Source organism: Choloepus didactylus, chromosome 16, assembly GCF_015220235.1.
Source record: "Choloepus didactylus isolate mChoDid1 chromosome 16, mChoDid1.pri, whole genome shotgun sequence".
NCBI lineage: Eukaryota > Metazoa > Chordata > Mammalia > Pilosa > Megalonychidae > Choloepus > Choloepus didactylus.
The window spans coordinates 48,516,422-48,533,320 of record NC_051322.1 but is presented as its reverse complement, the minus strand read 5'-3'; the positions used below and the strand labels follow the sequence as shown (position 1 = coordinate 48,533,320).

Below are 16,899 nucleotides of genomic sequence, written 5' to 3'. Positions count from 1 at the left end.
TCATCCTATGAATGTCTGTCCTTTGTATATTGGAAGCACATAACTTGTTCTAGGTTCACAGATCCACAGCTAGAGGGGAATTATGCCTTAGGACTGACCACGCCTAAATTGATTTTGATGGGATTTTGTACTTAACTTTTGTTACTGAAATGATTTAAGTTTTTGTGATATTGTGATGAAATGAATGTATTTTGTATTTGGAAAGATAATGTCATTTTGGGTTCCAGGGGGTGGAATGTGCCAGTTTGAATGTATTGTGTCCCCCAAATGCCATTATCTTTGTGGTCTTGTGTGGGGCAGACGTTTTTGGTGCTGGTTGGATTTGCTTGGAATGTGCCCCACCCAGCTGTGGGAGATGATTTTGATGAGATGTTCCCATGGAGGCATGGCCCCGCCCATTCAGGGTGGGCCTTGATTAGTGGGGCTATATAAATGAGCTGACTCAAAGAGAGTGAAGTGAGTGCAGCTGTGAGTGGCGTTTTGAGGAGGAGCAAGCTTGTTGGAGAGGAATGTCCTGGGAGAAAGCCGTTTTGAGGCCGGAGCTTTGGAGCAGACGCCAGCTGCCTTCCTAGCTAGCAGAGGTTTTCCAGATGCCATTGGCCATCCTCCGGTGAAGGTACCCGATTGTTGAGGTGTTACCTTGGACTTTTTGTGGCCTTAAGACTGTAACTGTGTAGTGAAATAAACCCCCGTTTTATAAAAGCCTATCCATCTCTGGTGTTTTGCATTCTGCAGCATTAGCAAACTAGGACAGTAGATAATAGCTTGGAGAATGACAATAGTGTGTACAGGCAGAGCAGTTAGGAACTATAGCAATAGGTCACACAAGAGAATGTAATGACTTAAAATAAGTGAAGGCTGTGGAATGGAGAAGAATGAACCAATCTCAGAGCTACTGAGAGATACATTGGAGGTAGGAATTGTCATTGTGATTGAGTCAATGTGAATGAGGGAGGGGGAGAAATCAAGGATGACTTTCAGGTTGCTAGATTGAGCTACCAGGTGAGGCAGCTCACTTACTAATAGAGGGATCAACTACCAGAGGAGGAACAGGTGGGAGGCTAAGATAATGAGTTCATTATTGGACATGTTGAGCTGATTATGTCTATGGTGCAGCCACATGATATGTCAAGTAAGCAGTGGGGTATTTGAGTAGCCTGGGGTGGAAATAAAGGAGGCTGCATGATATGACTCCTTCATTAACTATAATCAGGATATTTGTGGTGGCAGGTAATAGAATTTCAACTAAAAGTGTCTTGATCAATATTTTTTATTTATTTGATTAATAAGTCCAGCACAAGCAGTTCCAGAGTTGCTCAGCAGCTCAGTGATGTCCTCAAGGCCTCACCCCTAGGACGGAATCCTAGGAACTCGAGCACTTAGCCTTTCCGTGGAGGAGATGCCAGCAAAGGAGGCTGCAAAAGAGCAGCCAGAAAGACGAAAAGCCAGTGTTTCTAGAAGGAAGTTGTCAACACTGACAAATACATTCAAGAAGGCAAGCAAGAAAATGACTGAAAAGAGTCTGTTGGCTTTTGCCACCTGAAGTGACACTGGTAATGAAGCAGTTTTTGGACAGATGGAGGTGGAGTGGTGTGTTCGAAAACCAAATTGGATTGGAAAAGAGGTGGATCATTAAGAAATTGAGATAAGGAAGTTAGAAACATATCAAGAAATTTGACCTTGAAGACCATGGAGGGCAGGAGCTGAGGGACATGTGAGATCAAGGTGGGGGTGGGGGTGTTTTTCTTTTGAAGATAGGAATGACCATCTTCCCTTCAGTCCTACATCCAATTCATCAGCAAGCCTTTCTAGGTCTTTCTCCTGATTATATCCCAAACCTGTCCACCTTGCACCTTCTATCCAGATACCTACCTGGTTCAAGCCACTGTCTTTCCTCACTTGAACTAATTCAGTAGCTTCCTAACTCATTTCCCTGCTTCCATTCTTGTTTTATTTCTTTCCTTTCTCCACACAGCAGTCAGAGTAAAGCGAAATCAAAGCAACAGGAATGAAATCTAAACTCTTGGTCCTGGCCTGAAGGCTAGATATGATCAGGCCCCTGCCCACCTCTCCCATCTTATGGCATTCCCTTTGCTCCTCAGACACCCCTGTGCTTCAGCGCCATGCATCTTTCTCATTGTTTCTGTCTCACTCACTGTTCCCAGTGCTTGGCCAGCTTTTCTCCCAAATCTCTGAATGGCTGACTCCTTTTCATTATTCATGACTCTACTCAAATGTCACTTCATCCATAAAGTCTCTTCTGACCCTCTTAACTTTTTCCCTATCTCCATTCCCTGTTTTATCTTATTCATAGCTCTTTTCATTATTTGGAATAATCTTGTTATTTATTTATTTGCTGGTTACTTATATCCCCTCATTAAACTGGGTGAAGTGTATATAAGATTTTTATATAATATATGTATTATTGTATGATGTATGTATTATCATAGATGTGTGCATGTATTGTATGTGTGTATTTTGTATTATGTTTTACAATTGTTAAAAGCTTTGTTTTGTTTTTTAAAGGAAGTTCTGTAAGACTTGGGATTTGGTTTGCTTGTTCAGAACTGTGTCCCCATTTCCAGGACAGAGTCCCATATGCAGCAGCACTAAATAGGTCTTTGTTAAATGAGTGAATTAATGAATAGTATACTTAGTCAAATTAAAAAGAGGATGGGAGAAAAAAAAGTATAATCAACAGCACGAGATTCTGAGCCGAGGATACTGGGGATCACAGAATTTAGCACTAGAATCCTAGTTCTAGAGGGGCAGTGTGAGTCCGGGTCTGCAGAACTCTTTCCACTACTCCATGTGACCTCTTCAATAATAGGGTATTGAGTAGATGACCTGAGTATTGATTAGCACTGTCGTGAGAGACGTTCTATCGGTCCAAGTTCATTTTTGTAGCGTATTATGACTACACAGTGCAGGATGATAGATGGGTGCTCTCTGGTTCCCATGCAGGCATGACCTGGCCCGTACCTTTCCTTAGAGTGTGACAGTGGGGAAGGAGGATGTGTGACAGTCTGGAAGGTTCACTCGGGCCCTGGTCCTCTTCTCTGCAGCTGAGGTTTCAGGTTTCAATCCTCCCAGGACGGAGAGACTGCAGCGTGCGCACCGTGCGTCTGCCGCCTCAGCCTCAGAGCCTAAACCCCCGCAGCTCGCAACCGACAATTTCAGACTTGCGGCCGCGCACTGTGCTTGCCCTAGGCTAAGGTTGGACGCAGCTGCAGAGGCTGGTGCTAGGCTGCGTTAGCAGGGAAGCGGCGATCACAGCTGGGCCGGGACTTCCTTCCTCCGCAGCAGAACAATAAAACCACCCGGCTGCAGGCACTGAGCTCTTGGCAGCCGTCTGGGCGAGAGGCGCAGCGATGGGCTCCGTGTTGAGCAGCGATAGCGGCAAATCCGCGCCTGCCTCGGCCACCCCGCGGGCCCTGGAGCGCAGAGGGGACCCCGATTTGCCCGTCACCTCCTTCGATTGCTCGGTGTGCCTCGAGGTGTTGCACCAGCCTGTCCGGACCCGTTGCGGCCACGTGTAAGTGCCAGGGGAGCTCGATTTGCGCACCCACCCTCTAGGGAGGTCGATGTTGGGGAGCTGAGGGCATGGGGGATTAACAGAAGCCAGCGCATTGGGATAATCGATTTCCCTGTTAGAAACCTAGACCTGTCGGGTGGGAGGCACGGAAAAAATGCCCAGTCGGAAGGAGATAGGATTTCGAGAGGAGGAAACAGAAACAAGCGGGCCCTGCAGCCTCTCAGAACTATTTCATTCCGAAGTCCAGGTTCGAAGACCCGGGGATAGGGATCCGCCGAAAGCCAGGAATCGCCAGTTCAGTGGGTGCACTTGGCTAGAGAACCAGCGGCCGCCCGGGCACCGAAAGGAAGGGAGCGCCCGGCTACAGGGCAGGGGTTCCTGCAAGGCATTACCCACCTGGACTGGATTGATCGGCCTGTGCTTCCCTCTTCCCCGAGAACCCGGGTGGGTTTTTGTTTCGCTGGCGTTGTGCACGTGTTGCAGAACGCCGACTGAGGCTCGTCTCTTGGGCAAACAAGGAACTGGGCAAATTGTCTTTCTACCCCCACCCATGCCTCCCTTTTCCAACATAGACACCCAGACACCTCAAAGATCATCAAGTCAAACTGGAACGCTCAAATAATTTTTTTTATTGGTTAGAGTTTCACGGAACCTGTCAGGGTGTGGTTTGTGACTGTTAGCACAAAGACAGTGAGCAGAGCCGTTTAAAACCCAACCAGAGATAGGAGATCGAAAGCTACCTGGTTTAGACACCACCCAAGCAAAAAAAAAAAAAAAAAAAAAAAAAAAAAAAAATCGATAAAAAGCACAGAGTAAAATCACTTTCTTAAAAATTAGGTACTGTTTAACTAAAACTTGCTGCTAGTGCAAAACTGAGGTAGTTATTGGAAGAGTTTAAAAACAAAGTCCCCGTATAAAATTGGCACGCCTTCGATGTGTGCTTGAGTAACTAGTAGTGGAAGTAGGATTTGTGAATTTCTGTTTTCCGTTTACTTGCAAGATTTTTTTTTCCTCCGCGGGTAGACCGGTGTGGGTGTATGAGTGTCGCGGACGATATAGAGCAGGAACAGCAGTCCACTTAATATCTTCTTTGGACCCGACTTACTACAGCATTATGGGCCAGGGCAAAACCGCAATGGCTTGTAAATATTTTTTGCCCTACCAGGAAAAAAGAGAAGTGCCATATTATAAGTGCAAGTGCACAGAATGTTTTAAAAGGATTTAGGTGGAGGTGATCCCTGATGTTTAAAGCCTAGTACCTGGAGAAAAGCAGTTTTCATCAGTCAAGGGCCTATCAAGCAACTCAGAAAGAAAAAAATATGCAGCCCATACAATGTTTAAATAGAGTGTCCTGGGCATTATTTTGTGGCTTTATTTTCCCAGGCTCTTGTTTCAGCTTTTCTTTTTAGACTCAAGGCTAATCAACCTCATTTCTGATTACTGATATTGACTCCTAGCTGTCCCAAATAAAGCTCACTGATATAATATCCAAAGGTCAATAGGAGAAAACAAGACGTTGCCTAACAGTATAAAATACATTAATTACTTCAGTGCAATAATAGTCTTAGGATAACCTCAGGATAATTTTAAACTTAAAAGTTTAAATTTAAATCCCTATGTGCATTAAAGACTTTAAAATTGTGTAGAGGATGCCCAGTGGGGATCAAATATTAAGGCTTCCTTTTTAAGAAATGGAATGAACAGCTTTGCTATTATAATTATCTGATTGGAGATTGTTTTCCCCTGGTTTGGATTTTGAACGCTATAACTTTCTGTTTACAGTGTTTCTTTTCCTTCTGTTAAAGGATTATAATATCAATTTGCAAAATATTATAACTTTTATTTAATCTTTTTCTTTGTTAGAGCGAATAGGAAAACAGCAGCTAGAAAAATAGTCATAAAATGTCATAACAAGGGCTGGACAAATTGTCTTCCCTCACTTTACTGTTCTTTGTTTTGACAAATCTATGTCCATTGTTCTGGCTGTGGGCAGAATTTCCATATTCCTCCTTTTGGCAAACTTACTTGGTCCCTTGCACATTATAAATGTTAACCAGAATCCCTTCTGCACTGGAGATGGTGAGTGCTGTTGACATCATTTGTACTTTCTAAATGAATTACTAGATTCCATTGAACTTAAGTTGGAAAAAGAAGTGCAAAGAAGACCTCTATTTTATTATCTGATATTGAAGCTAGATTTCCAACTTGTTAAATGAGGTTCTTTATGCCAATTTGTTTATAAACCTATTGTATTTGTCCAACAAATATGATGGCAATAATACCTTGGATGAGTATGTATATGGCACTTTATAAATTGTATTCTGATGCAGTTGAAAGAGCGGCCTTTAGAGACTCAGAACTGTATTTGAAATTCAACTCTTCCACTAACCAGTTGTGTGAACACTTAGTTGCTTAATCTCTTTGGGTCTCAGTTTCCTTATTTTGTAAAATGGGATTAGTAATGGAATTTTTATCAGGATTTAAAATATAATAAAATAAGTATAAATAATTAAAATAATAAAGCTTCACAACATGTTAGTTTCTTTTTCCTTCCAAGTCATTCCACAAGCAAAAAAAAAAAACAAAAAAAACAAAAACCCATGAACAGGCATTATTTACTATCCCTTCTTTACTGGACCACAAAGGGTAGATCAGTGCCATTTCCAAGATTATGTAGCTAATCCCAGAGAGCCTTACTTTTAGCTTAGACCTTTTTCTTCTGGTGGACTTTAATTAATTTACAAAGTTTCATTTTAATGTTTAGTAATGTTAAATTGACTATAATCATGCCCTGTTATCAGTTGTAAAAATACATTAGGGAAAAGGTTTCCTACCTCTCCCTTATCTTGCATTATCAATGAGGTGGGGAGAAAGGGAGAGGATATGTTGGAAGGAAATGGAACTGAAAGGGAATCTGAGATAAATTTAAAAGAAATAATTCAAAGATTTTTTTTTAGTTGAAAGATTGGCAATGATAGATGCAGGGGAGAAAGAAGTCAAAGCTAAAGCTTGTGGTTCTTAACCCAGGTGACAGAGATAAAGAGAACGTGAGGGACTGGTTTAGGAGGAAGTTGATGAGCTCATGATTAGGTCTGTTGACTGTTCAGTAACCTGATAGGGAGATATTTAAATGGCAGTGTCCCAGAGGCACTTGGAGAGAGGTTTGGGGAGAAGTCAGCTGAATATGAAGTGATTATCCAAAAAGGAACAAGAGGTTGATGGTGGCCTAAGAGGGCTAGGTACAAACTGGGGCACACTATAGGGTAGAAACAGCCACATCTCTCTGGATCAAGAGTTGGGTAAAACTGCTCTAAGTCACAGATTTTGCCTAATGAATTATTATTATTTTTAATGAAACTATGTTAAGGATAATTCTGGAGTGATTCCAAGTGAGCAAACTAAAATGTTCCATTTCTGGTCAAGTATAAGCAGTAAAGCCTGCCCCAAATTGGTGGTTCCTTCACAACCGAAGGGCCAGGGCGAAAAGACTATAGGAGGCCAAACTGGAAAAGCTGACAATGGCTGCAAAACCTATGCTGCCCTCCGGCTTCAGCTTCCCTTTCCCCAACTCACCCTGCAAGCAGCATCTGTTTAAGGAGCCTCCTACCCCTTCAGTAGACTCCACGGTGGACGTTTGATAAAGTGTTTCCTCTCCTGCAACAAGGTGGTTGCAGCCCAGTACTCCTTCTGCAAACCTTGCTTTTGCACCACCCTAGGCAGCCTAGGCCATCAGGAACACACGACATAGTTTGAATTTGTTTTTTAGGCTGGAGGCACCAAGCTATGTTTCCTTGGTGTAATCTTCCAGATGCCCTTTTTTTTTTTTCAGAAAGATTGTCTCTGACAATTTTTATATATAAATATTTATATATAATAAAATATAATACAGTTTTAAACAGCAGACAGAAAAATTCAGATTATTTTGAAAGGCAAAATTGATATCTCTCTATCTATCTATACTTTTTTTGTATATTGCCTTCCTAAAGGAGACTGCTTAAGTATTTTTTGTTTTTGTTTTTTTTTGGTAGGGGGAGACAAATTATTTGCTAAAAATATTTGCTACAAATTTGGTGATTTTGATTGGTTTTTTGCTTACAGAAAGCAAATATTAGAATTAGACACATATGCATAGAAAGTAGATACGGATACATTCCTCAGAGGGAAAGGGATACATCCTGTTTTTGTATTTTTATATGTGAAAAAAGCGCATTGGACAGAGTCATACTTGGCCCTGTTTTTTCCCCTCTCTCCGCATAGCTAAAGTTTTACTTTATTATTATTATATTTTTGTAAGATCAGTAAAAGAGAGATGAGAAGAATCCTGAATGCCTAGGGGATAAGGTGGAAAATGGGAGGACTTCCTAATTCTGCTCAAGGCTGTTGCTTAACTCCATTTCAGATAATTGGAGAGTGAAAAGTTAAAGCATGTCAGGAGGAATTGATGGTTTCTGTGAAATACTAGGTACATCAATCCTCACACATTGCAAAGGTGGTTTTTTGCATGTGTGGGAAGTGAAATTTTATGCAAAAAATGAATTTTTTATGCAAAAAAAAGAATATCTTGTAACTGATGCCTATTTGCTAAATATTCTTGAGCACTTAATAGATCCAGAAAGAAGAAAGAAAGAAAAAAAAAACACCTAAGAATAAAGGCACTTATTTATCAAATGAACTTTTAAGGGCTATTAAGATTTCGTTATCCAAAAGAAAACTTAGATCAATATCAGGCGTTACTAGAAGACCCTTGAGAATTCTTAGAAGTCTGGTAGCCAGGCAACAAGGCACACACTGTTGCTCAAGCCAACAGTAGGAATCTAGATGATTTTCATTTAAATTAAAATAATTGTTCATTTCATCATCATTCTGGTTTGTTGTGGGTTGTTTGGTTACATCTACTATTGTATGGAGTACAGTCATTGATCAGGCAAATATCTCCCGCTCTGTTCTTAGCTCATAAACACAAATCCTTGCTCTCTTGGGGCCTGTGTTCTCCTGGGGAAAGTGGACAATAAACAAAAGAGTGTCAAGTACATAGTATGTTATATAGAGATGAATATTAAGGATAACAAAATAAGGCAAAAAAAAATAGGAAAGGAAGTATGGGGGGGTTGCAATTTTAGGATATTTAGAGCAGTGCTTCTCAAATTATCTGTTGTGAAGAACTATGTTGTTTTCATTTCTAACCTATTATGGACCAATACTTTTGTAAAATGAAATGTATTGGGTAAAAATGAAATAAAAAATACCAAAGATAAATAAAATGAAAGCCCCGATTTTTATGTTATTATTATTAGATTGAACAGACATAAATTTATAATGTCAGGTTGCTATGCAAGTTTCTAAATACTTCTCTCAATTTCTAGGCTTATTTAATGGTGAAGCGGTAATAAATGGGCCTCACTTTCAGCAGCCTTGGTCTAGAGGGAAGAACATTTCAGGAGAGGAAGTTCGTTTGGTTGGAACAAAATGAGTGAGGGGCAACTGTGGAACATTTATAAGAAGTTTGGCTATTTCTCTAAGGATTTGGAGCAGAGTTGTGGCATGGTCTGGCTTTTCTGCTGAAAAGAGACTTGTGGGAAGGGCGGGGCCAGGAAAGTGAATCAAAAGGCCACTTAATAATCCAAGTGAGAGAGACCAGGGACCAGGATGGGAATGCTGGAGGTGGTGAGAATGGTTGGATTTTTTATATATTTGAAAGTGCAGCTGACAAGAGTGTGTGGAGTGGGAGAGAAAGTGAGAAATCAAGGATGACTTCCTAGTTTTTAGCTTTAAGCAAAGAATGGAGTTGTTGTAACTAAGAAGAGAAGGCTGAGAGGAGCAGGATGATTGAGGGGCAGAATAAAACAGGAATTCAGTTATGAACAAGTCAAGTTTGAGATAACCAAGAGGAGATGTTGAGTAGGCAACTGGATTTTTGAGTCTGGAGTTCAGAGGGAGGTCTGGACTGGAGATAAGCTGGCAATCATTAGCGTACAACTGGTATAAATCCATGAGATGGATGAGAGCCTCAGAGAGGAAGTGAAGTTAGAAAAGAATAGAGGTCCAGGGACTGAGCAGTGGTGCACACTAATATTTAGAGTTCAGGTACTTGAAAACCGAAAAGGAGCAACCAAAGAAGTGGGAAGGAAGCCAGGTGAGTGGGGTGTCCTGGAGACCTAGTGAATGCAAAAAATGTTTCCGGGAAGAAAGGGGTGTCTATTAAATTCAAAGCTGCTTAAATGAAAACTGAGAATTGACCATTAGACTTAGCAACATGGAGGCTATTGCTGAACCTTAGAAGGGAATTTCAGTGTAGTAGGTTCCAAAGCCTAATTGGAGTGAGTTCACAAGCTATTTAAGGACAGAAGCAAGACCATGAGTATAGAAAATCCTTTCATGGAGTTGAAAGGTAAAGGTAAGGAGACAAATGGAGCAATAGCTAGAAGTGGGGTCCTTCTTTGAAGAGGCAAGGAATAATGGAATGAGTTGCCCGCTGATGGACATGAACCAGTAATGAGGGAAAAATTGATGCACAAGAGGAAAGAGAGAGTTACAGGAGCAATACCCTTGATAGGGGGGTAGAAGAGATGGGATTTAGTGGACCAGTGGAGGACTTGACCTTAGCTAGGAGCCCAGACAATTACTTCATCTATTTAACAGGATGTGGAGTGTTAATCAGGCACAGATGCGGGTATAGGAATAGCTATAGTGGGAGTTTGTGGAAGTTCCTTCTGAATGCGAATTATTGCTGACATAATATTTGACCTGTGATTTCCTAATAACTTGAAGATGAATCTCTGCAGTTTAACTATGAACCACCCATGCCCTTGATGCTAAAACAAATGTACATAGAATGCTCCCTCCTCCCAGTGTTCTTGTGTGTCACTTAAAATGGGATGTGTAGGGGCTTTTGTACCATCAAGGTCAAAAAACTCTTTAGAGCCATTGCTGTAATTAAGAAATGCTAGACATTAGTTAAATTAATGAATGACTCTTTAAAAAAAATGCAGTTTGGATACTTTGAACACCCCTCAAGAGGGGACAGCTGCTACATAGTTTCAGCCAACTGACACTGTGGTTATGCATTTTGGTTTGTAGTCTGGGTGAGAGATGAGAGGCCCTTGCTAGGTTTTGAACTCCATCAACTTTTCCTTTTACTCATCTGAGCCTGTACTGATGAGAATTTCATACAAGTACAATTAAGCTGGCCTGCAATTTGCCTCCTCTGGTAGTTGGGCTGCTCTATGTTTACTTAGCAGCATTAGTATTGTCATATGCAAATTAAATATTAGTGATCTATTAAATTAGACATTCTCTAACAAATGGAACCTAAATAATGTGGTTAGACTTGTCACATATTGTCAGCAGCTTCTCCCAGAGCCACATATGAGCTGTTCATCTGATAAATCCTGGGACCACCTCTGGATGCTTATTTTGTCTTTCTAGCCCACGGTCCCGTGGACTCCCTGAAATGCATCCTTTGCTCTTTAAATCTACTAGACTTTGGGTTCAGTTTTGCCTCATGAGATTGGGTACATAATTTTACTCAGTGTCCTCAGTTGCCCTTTTCCTGTTTCTCTCCAGTACCGTGCAGCCACACAGTGTGCACGCTGCAGTCTCCCCGTCCTGGGCAATACCTTGCTGATCTCTTCATAAAACAGTTGTATTGCTAATCACTTACTTCAGAGAAACAGAGAGGGTTAACAGAATAACAAATGTGAGCAGCATAATTAAGTTTCCAGCTGGTTTCAGAGTTTCTACAGTCATTGTCTAGTTCCTGTTTGTTTCATTAGGAGCATCAAACTCAACCTGGTGAGGCAAGAACCACAGAGAAGGCAGCTGCTGTCCCCACTAGCTGGGGAGGCCATGCCGGAAAGTGAGCCCAGAGTTGCCGTAAACTAGCTTTTCAAGAGAAGCCAGAAATTTGGGGTTGTGTGTGAAATCTGATTTTAAAGCAATGACAGCTCATTCAGAGTATTTGAAAACTTTGAACCAGCCTTAAGAAAATACAATTGACTTCCATCCTCAGTTTTTATCTTTTACCTAAATTCCCCTTATTCTGCTCTAAATTTCCATGACTCATTCTCAACCACCTTGGGGTAGGGGAGGGGGCAGAAAGACAACAGGCTCTTATTTTTTAATGGGAACTTGAGCCCTTCGCAGAAAATTCTCCTCTGGGTAACTCCTTAAAACTGATTGAGTTATTTCAATTGACTGATGATTGTGGAGTATCCACTACTTGCCTGGGACTGTGCAGGAGGGACGCAGAGTTCAAGATTCTGAATGGTTCTGTGCTATACATGTATCCCTGGCCTTTTCCACGCCGTGTTGTTGTAAGTGACCTGTTGCTATGTGGTATTTTTGTTTTGTTTTGTTTTTCAACTCTATTGAGATGGTATAATACAATTCACACAAAGTGTATGGGTTGATGAATTTTGGTCATTGTATACCATTTGCGGTTACATCACCACAAATGAGATATAAAATAGTTCCATTACCCTAAAAAGTTCTCTGTGTCCTTTGCAGTCAATCCCTTCCTCAAAACCCCTGCCCTCAGGCAACTCTGGTCTGCTTTCTGTCACTCTAGTTTTGGAATCATACACTAAGTAGTTTTTTGTGCTTGACCTCTTTCACTTAGCATAGTAGAACATAAATATTTCATCTGGTATGTTGTAAATCCTTTTGCCTCCACTTCCAAAATAAATCCCAAATCTGTCTGTCCACTTACCGCTGTTAACCACCCACCAAGATTGTATCTAAGATTGTATCTAATAGTTCCTGAGATCAATATCAGAATGCTATTTCAAGAATAAGGGGGAACTGGTGCTGGCAAGCATAAACACTAAGGAGCTGCCTCAACCACTGTGTAGTCATAAGCACCCTCTGGGTGTTGTTTAAAAAAGAAAAAAAAAGAAAAGAAAAAGAAGGGCTCTCCTTGCAGATCTAATGGACTATTGAAATGCTAAGAGACAAGGAGTTTAGGGCCATTAAGGAACAATCAAGAAAACAGAGAAACCAGTTCTTCAGATAAGGGACCTCACCTTCTTGATTTGCATAGGACCCTGATTCTGTCTGAGCCCTGCCCTTCTCTGTTTCGTGTTCACTGGAACTCCTAAAAGTCTCTGTTTTTATTTTTGTTTTTTTTTTGCTGTTTTTGCTAGCCTTATCTCCTCTCCGCCAGGCTGACTGCTCCCAGATTCTCCAGTGTTTGGTCTCAGTTTATCTATGTTTGGAATTTTTGATCAGCAGTCTGAGTTTTCAATCAGAGCTGCAACTGTAGTTCTCACTCCTGGTCCCCAGCACCGACAGCCCCTCCTCCCATGGGACTGAGCCTGGCAGGGAGGGCGGCGCAGGTCCCCTGGCCTCAAGAACTTACAGATTTCGCTGATCTCAGCTGTTCCACGTGTTTGTGAGTGTTGTATGAAGTATGCCCAAAGTCAAATTCCTCTGCGGTGTCCGGTCCACGCAGTTCCTGGCTTTCTACCTACTGCCCTGGAGGAGTAACTAAAACCTACACCTCACCACTCTGCCATCTTGCCCCCTATCCCCTCTGGGTGTTATAATAATTTTATAACAGATGCAGAAAATAGTACTTTTAGGATTAGGTAATGCCCAATATAATTGGGAGTTAGAGCAGAAAAAAGAACAAGAATGATTTGGAAAATACCTGTGATTGTCCATTACTGAAGTTTATCATCCAAAAGCATTTCCAGACTGCCCTAATGCCCACCAATAATAGAATAGTCTGTTTATTCACACAACAGACTTCACAAAATCTGAAAGGACAATCTTAGCAACACACAAAAATAAGGGAGACTCTCATGATCCTAATGTTGAACTAAAGAAGGCAGACACAAAAGAGTACATACTGTATGATTCAGTTTACATAACGTACAGAAACAGGCAAAACTAATATTTGCTATTAGAAATCAGTGATTGCCTTGGAAGGGTTAGAACTGTGATTGGAAGCCAGCAGAAGGGGAAATTCTGGGGGCTGGCCATGTTCTGTTTTTGATACAGGTGTTGGTTCACAGGTGTATTCAGTTTGTGAAATTTCATTGGACCATATACCTATGATGTAAGAAACTTTCAATATGTGTAGTCTACTTAAGTTTTTAAAAGCTTAACTTTTTTTTTTTTTATCTTCATTTTATTGAGATATATTCACATACCATGCAGTCATACAAAATAAATCGTACTTTCGATTGTTTACAGTACCATTACATAGTGGTACATTCATCACCCAAATCAATCCCTGACACCTTCATTAGCACACACACAAAAATAACAAGAATAATAATTAGAGTGAAAAAGAGCAATTGAAGTAAAAAAGAACACTGGGTACCTTTGTCTGTTTGTTTCCTTCCCCTATTTTTCTACTCATCCATCCATAAACTAGACAAAGTGGAGTGTGGTCCTTATGGCTTTCCCAATCCCATTGTCACCCCTCATAAGCTACATTTTTATACAACTGTCTTTGAGATTCATGGGTTCTGGGTTGTAGTTTGATAGTTTCAGGTATCCACCACCAGCTACCCCAGTTCTTTGGAACCTAAAAAGGGTTGTCTAAAGTGTGCGTAAGAGTGCCCACCAGAGTGACTTCTCAGCTCCTTTTGGAATCTCTCTGCCACTGAAGCTTATTTCATTTCCTTTCACATCCCCCTTTTGGTCAAGAAGATGTTCTCCGTCCCACGATGCCGGGTCTACATTCCTCCCCGGGAGTCATATTCCATGTTGCCAGGGAGATTCACTCCCCTGGGTGTCTTAAAAGCTTAACTTTTGACAGACTCCCAAATAGGTATTATATGCCAAGTAGTGTGAAGCTTATTTTTTTCCTTCAATATACACTTAGTTTTTGACAGCCTCTATAAATAGGTCAAGACTTTGTGTGAATTCTGTTGATTGTGCTAAGGTTTTATTATGATCATCTTTAGATAAATCAGAGAATATATTTATTGGCTCAGAGAACATTCCTAACAGTGGTAATTTTGGTTATATAATTTTCTATATCTAGAATGACTTTAAAATTATTTTATAAAGAATTATAAAGTATCTGGTATTTTTACCTCCTCAACTTGCTGCTGTTTTCGTATATACACAAAACCCCACAGAGCAAAGACCTATTTTCCAAAAAATCTTAAGGTAAAATGGGATTAAAAAAAAAAAAAAATGGGATTAAGAAAAAAGGACACTCTTCGTAGGGATGCTATTTTCCCCCACTTTGTCTTTGTTCTTACTTTTGTTTAAATTCATGCAGTACATGTGATGAGAATGATCCTAAAATAGTCTTCCTAGGAAAGTAAGATATTCTCTGGAAGGTGTAGAATGCAAGCGATAGTATGGCTTATAGTGCACAAGGTGTCATTAAAATACATTTTCTAAAACTAACGGTCATAGTGGCTCCTTTATACCTGTTGAAGAAAGTGATGAATTCTTGGTTTATTTTGAATAGATTCTGCCGTACCTGTATTGCTACCAGTCTAAAGAACAATAAGTGGACCTGTCCTTATTGCCGAGCATATCTTCCTTCAGAAGGAGTTCCAGCAACTGATGTAGCCAAAAGGATGAAGTCAGAGTACCAGAACTGCACCGAATGCGAAACCCCGGTATGTGGCCCTGCCTGTGTTTGCGGTTCCTGGCTTAGGCCCCTGAGAAGATTGTTATGCACTTAATCATTTCACTCATGCCTTTGACCCAATCGTACCCCACCTCTTCTAAAGTGTGTTATCTCATCCTCCCATTCTCCTTCTTTTCCTCCAATTTCATTTGTACAGGCTGTAGTCACCTGCCTGACTCTTATCATCACCTCATTTCTCGAGTGCTTTCTTTGACTGCCTTCATTTCTTCTCTTCCCATGACTCCCACAAGTCCCTGTTAGGTGGCCTCCATTCCTGCTCCTCTCCTGCAGCCCACCAATGAGTAGCTTTATTATCAAATCCAGTAGTGTATCTCCAGCTCTATGATTTGGGACCTTGCATTATTTAACTCTACTGATCTCCTCCTCCTTGTTTCCTTCTTTGATTCTATACTAGCCTGGTCAGATCCATGTGAGGTCTGGAAGGCTGTGAAACGATTCTAGTTGTTATCCTATATTTAATAGTAAGTTGTTTTGGTTACTTTAGGCTGCTCAGAGCAATGCTATGAAATGGGTTCGGCTTAAACAATGGGAATTTATTCACTTATGGTTAGAGACCAGAAAAATGTCCAAATCAAGGCATCATCATGGCAGTGCTTTATTCCTGAAGACTGGCTGCTGGTGATCCTTGGCTCCTCTGCTATATGGCAAGGCATGTGGTGGCGTCTACTGGTTTTTTCCCTCTCTTTCAGGTTTTGCTGCTTTCAGCTTCTTGCTTCTGTGTCTCTCTCTCTCTCTCAGTCTCTCTCTCTCTGTCTATCTCTCTCCCTCTGTATTCATTTTATTTATAAAGGATTCCAGTAATAGGATTCAGTCCCATTCAGATTGAGATGGGTCACATATTAACTGAATAGCCTCATCAAAAAGTCTTACCTACAATGGGTCCACACTCACAGGAATGGATTAGATTTAAGAACATGTTTTTCTTGGGTAGGTACAGTTTTAAACTACCACATAAGCTAAAGAAGGATCATAAGCATTGAAATGCAATAATCTGGTTTTTATTTTTTAAGATCCACTCTAGCACCTAGTGTAGTGAATAGTTGGGAGGGGGCAAGATTGGACTTTGTAAAACATGGGGGGTGACTATTATAATAAGGTCAGACAAGGAGGCTGGGTTAGTGTGACAGCATTAGATGTGGACTTAGAGGTTGTTTCAAGATATATTTAGGAGGCAGAATTGATGGAATTTGTAATTGGATGTGGGAAAGTGAAGTTTCAAAAGTGCCTCCCAGGTTTCCGAGGATGCTAACAGGGGGAGCAGATTTAGAGAAAAAGTCTCAGATTTTTAGATATGTTACATTTGAGCTACAAAGAGGAGATGCTTGATAAGGCACTTAGCTATGCCAATCTGGAGATCAAATGAGAGTTTATGTACTGAGGATCTAAATTTCTTTAGAGAATTGTTCTTGATTGTTAATCTAAATTATAGTTTTGTTATACTTCTTCTTAGCACCCTATGCTTTTCCATCACATATCTTCATTTGTAATTATGTTTTTGGGATTTTTTTTTTTTTTTTTTTTTTTTTTGGTTTAATGTGTCAGTTATCCCCACCAGATTTAAGCTCCATGAAGGCAGGGACTGGGATTGTTTTATTGACAACTGTGTACCCAGCACTTTGGAAAATAAGTGCTCAATGCAGCCTTTTTTTTCTCTCTCTCTTTTTGAGCCTCAACTCCTGGGTGGTGCCCACCTGGGCTTCAGGGGTGCTGGTAGCCCATGGACAGAGAGTTGATAAGGGGACTGTGG

The 16,899-nt window shown here is 40.8% G+C and overlaps 1 protein-coding gene across 1 annotated transcript in view; it reads left to right on the top strand.

Moving 5' to 3' along the window:
• The first annotated feature begins 3,098 nt into the window (after nucleotides 1–3,098).
• Nucleotides 3,099–16,899, top strand: part of RNF125 (ring finger protein 125) — a 42,686-nt gene continuing 28,885 nt past the window's right edge. The window contains exons 1-2 of the mRNA XM_037806326.1: nucleotides 3,099–3,535; nucleotides 14,967–15,120. Coding sequence (XP_037662254.1) covers nucleotides 3,372–3,535; nucleotides 14,967–15,120 — 318 coding nt within the window. The 5' untranslated portion in view covers nucleotides 3,099–3,371. The remainder of the gene's footprint in view (nucleotides 3,536–14,966; nucleotides 15,121–16,899) is intronic.